Raw genomic sequence first — 1,802 nt, 5'->3', positions numbered from 1 at the left:
CACACAACTATTCTACAAGGACCAGGAAATAAAAAACTTCTATAACAGCTACTATTAACACAAGGATGAATATTGGTGAAGAAAACAGTGTCATGCAATTTATATGATCGTAATTAGGATGATCATTTGCACACGTTGAACTTGCAAGGACTGCAACTCGATTTTAAATACTAACTTTATCAACACTAACATTATCAATACTAACATTTCCAAACATAGAAATGTAAATGCCCTATTGCGTAAGAGTCTATTTATAGGAAGGTCCAAGAAAGCGAGTCTATTGATATGGTCCAGTCAAGCTGAAGACGAGATATGAATGAACATCATCAGCATTATCTGTTTGTCAATCAGTCCGCCCACATGCATCACTTCTTTTTATATTCCTATTATTTTTTCTTTATCTTTTTATCCTTACATTTCCTTGTCGAATTTGTCTCCATGTACTTACGTCGGAAATGTGTTGGGAAGACAGCGCTTTCGAGGAGTAGAAGCTGTCAGGGCCCGCGGCTCGAACGGGCGGCCGGACTGTCGTTTCGTCATAGGATCTCGCTTCGCTCCTGCGAGAGAGAGGGATTCAGGTGACGTTGCTGGTAAGAGTTTTTCGTTTGATTTTCCGTTTGGAGATCGTGACAATTGTTGTAGAAAGATTTAAAATAGGGGATTTAACAAAGCCCTACAGTGAGATACTAAATACAAAAAAAGATAAAAGAAAGATTTTAACAAGGCCCTAATGGGAGATACAAAGAGTGTTTTAACAAGGTCATCAAGTGGGACATGCAAAACAGAATTTGAAAATAATTCACATGAGCATTAACAAAATGCCAAAATAAGGCATACAAAGCAAAAACCAAAACTAAATAACAGTGCTTCAAAGAAGGTCCTCTAGACCATCTAGAGACAGAGCTCCAGCCAGGGCCTCACCTCTCCCCGTCGTGCCTGAAGGAGAAGTTGACCCCGAACTCGGAGTGGAGGTCGTGGCTGCTGTGGTGGAGCCTGTCGGAGGACCTGGAGCGCATGGAGCCCTGCGGGAGGTGGTGGTGCAGGAACGAGTCCGTGAGGCGCTCGCGGGACTGCGACCTGGAGCGGTTGATGCGCGCGTGGACGGAGTGCACGGAGGCGGCGGCCAGGCTCTCCCTCCTGCTGCTGCGCCCGTGGTGGCTCGGGCCGATGGAGGCCGTCGGCGGCTCCAGCAGGTCCACGTACGCCTGCTGCGACGCCGCCAGGTCAGAGCGCGCGTCGGCGCCGATCATGACGCGCGGTTCGCCGTTCTCGCCGCGGCTCACGACGGAGGGGCGGCGCGGCGCGGGGCCCTTCACGCGCGGGATCAGCTGTGGGCGAGACGGACGCGTCAGGGACCGAGAAGGCGCTGCGGGTGCAGCTGGAAGGCCAGTTTTCCTCCACGTTCAGTTCTCCCCCCTTTAATCCTCCTTTATCTTTCCCTCCCCGTTCCCTCTCCCCTCCCCTTTCTCCCATCCACCCTCCATCCCTTTCACCCCAGCCTCCCCACCCCCAATTTCCCTCCCCCTCCCTCCTCCAACCCCCTCCCATCTCCCCTTCCCCCCTCCCATCCTCCCCTCCCCCCTCCCCCCCTTCCCCTCCCCCCTCCCACCCTCCCACCCTCCCTCCTACCCCCCCCCATTTCCCCATCCAACCCCCTCCGCCCTCCCCTCCTCCCTCACCCCCTCCCTCCCTCCCCCAGCGTACCACGGGAGGCAGCGTCGTGTGGAGTCCGACGGAGCGATCCTCGGCGAAGGAGGTCCTGGAGTGCCTGCTGGCGCTGACGTCCGACCTGGGGGGCCTGG

At 54.0% G+C, this 1,802-nt stretch overlaps 1 protein-coding gene across 1 annotated transcript in view; it reads right to left on the bottom strand.

Moving 5' to 3' along the window:
- The window catches only part of LOC119589311, a gene marked incomplete in the record, with an annotated part of 61,041 nt that overhangs the window by 3,227 nt on the left and 56,012 nt on the right, over positions 1-1,802 (bottom strand). Inside the window, 3 exon segments of the mRNA XM_037937933.1 lie at positions 449-557; positions 922-1,328; positions 1,705-1,802. Coding sequence (XP_037793861.1) covers positions 449-557; positions 922-1,328; positions 1,705-1,802 — 614 coding nt within the window.

This window comes from Penaeus monodon, chromosome 25 (assembly GCF_015228065.2).
Source record: "Penaeus monodon isolate SGIC_2016 chromosome 25, NSTDA_Pmon_1, whole genome shotgun sequence".
Taxonomy (NCBI): domain Eukaryota; kingdom Metazoa; phylum Arthropoda; class Malacostraca; order Decapoda; family Penaeidae; genus Penaeus; species Penaeus monodon.
The sequence above is the reverse complement of the archived record's forward strand: the minus strand, read 5'-3'. Positions and strand labels throughout refer to the sequence as shown.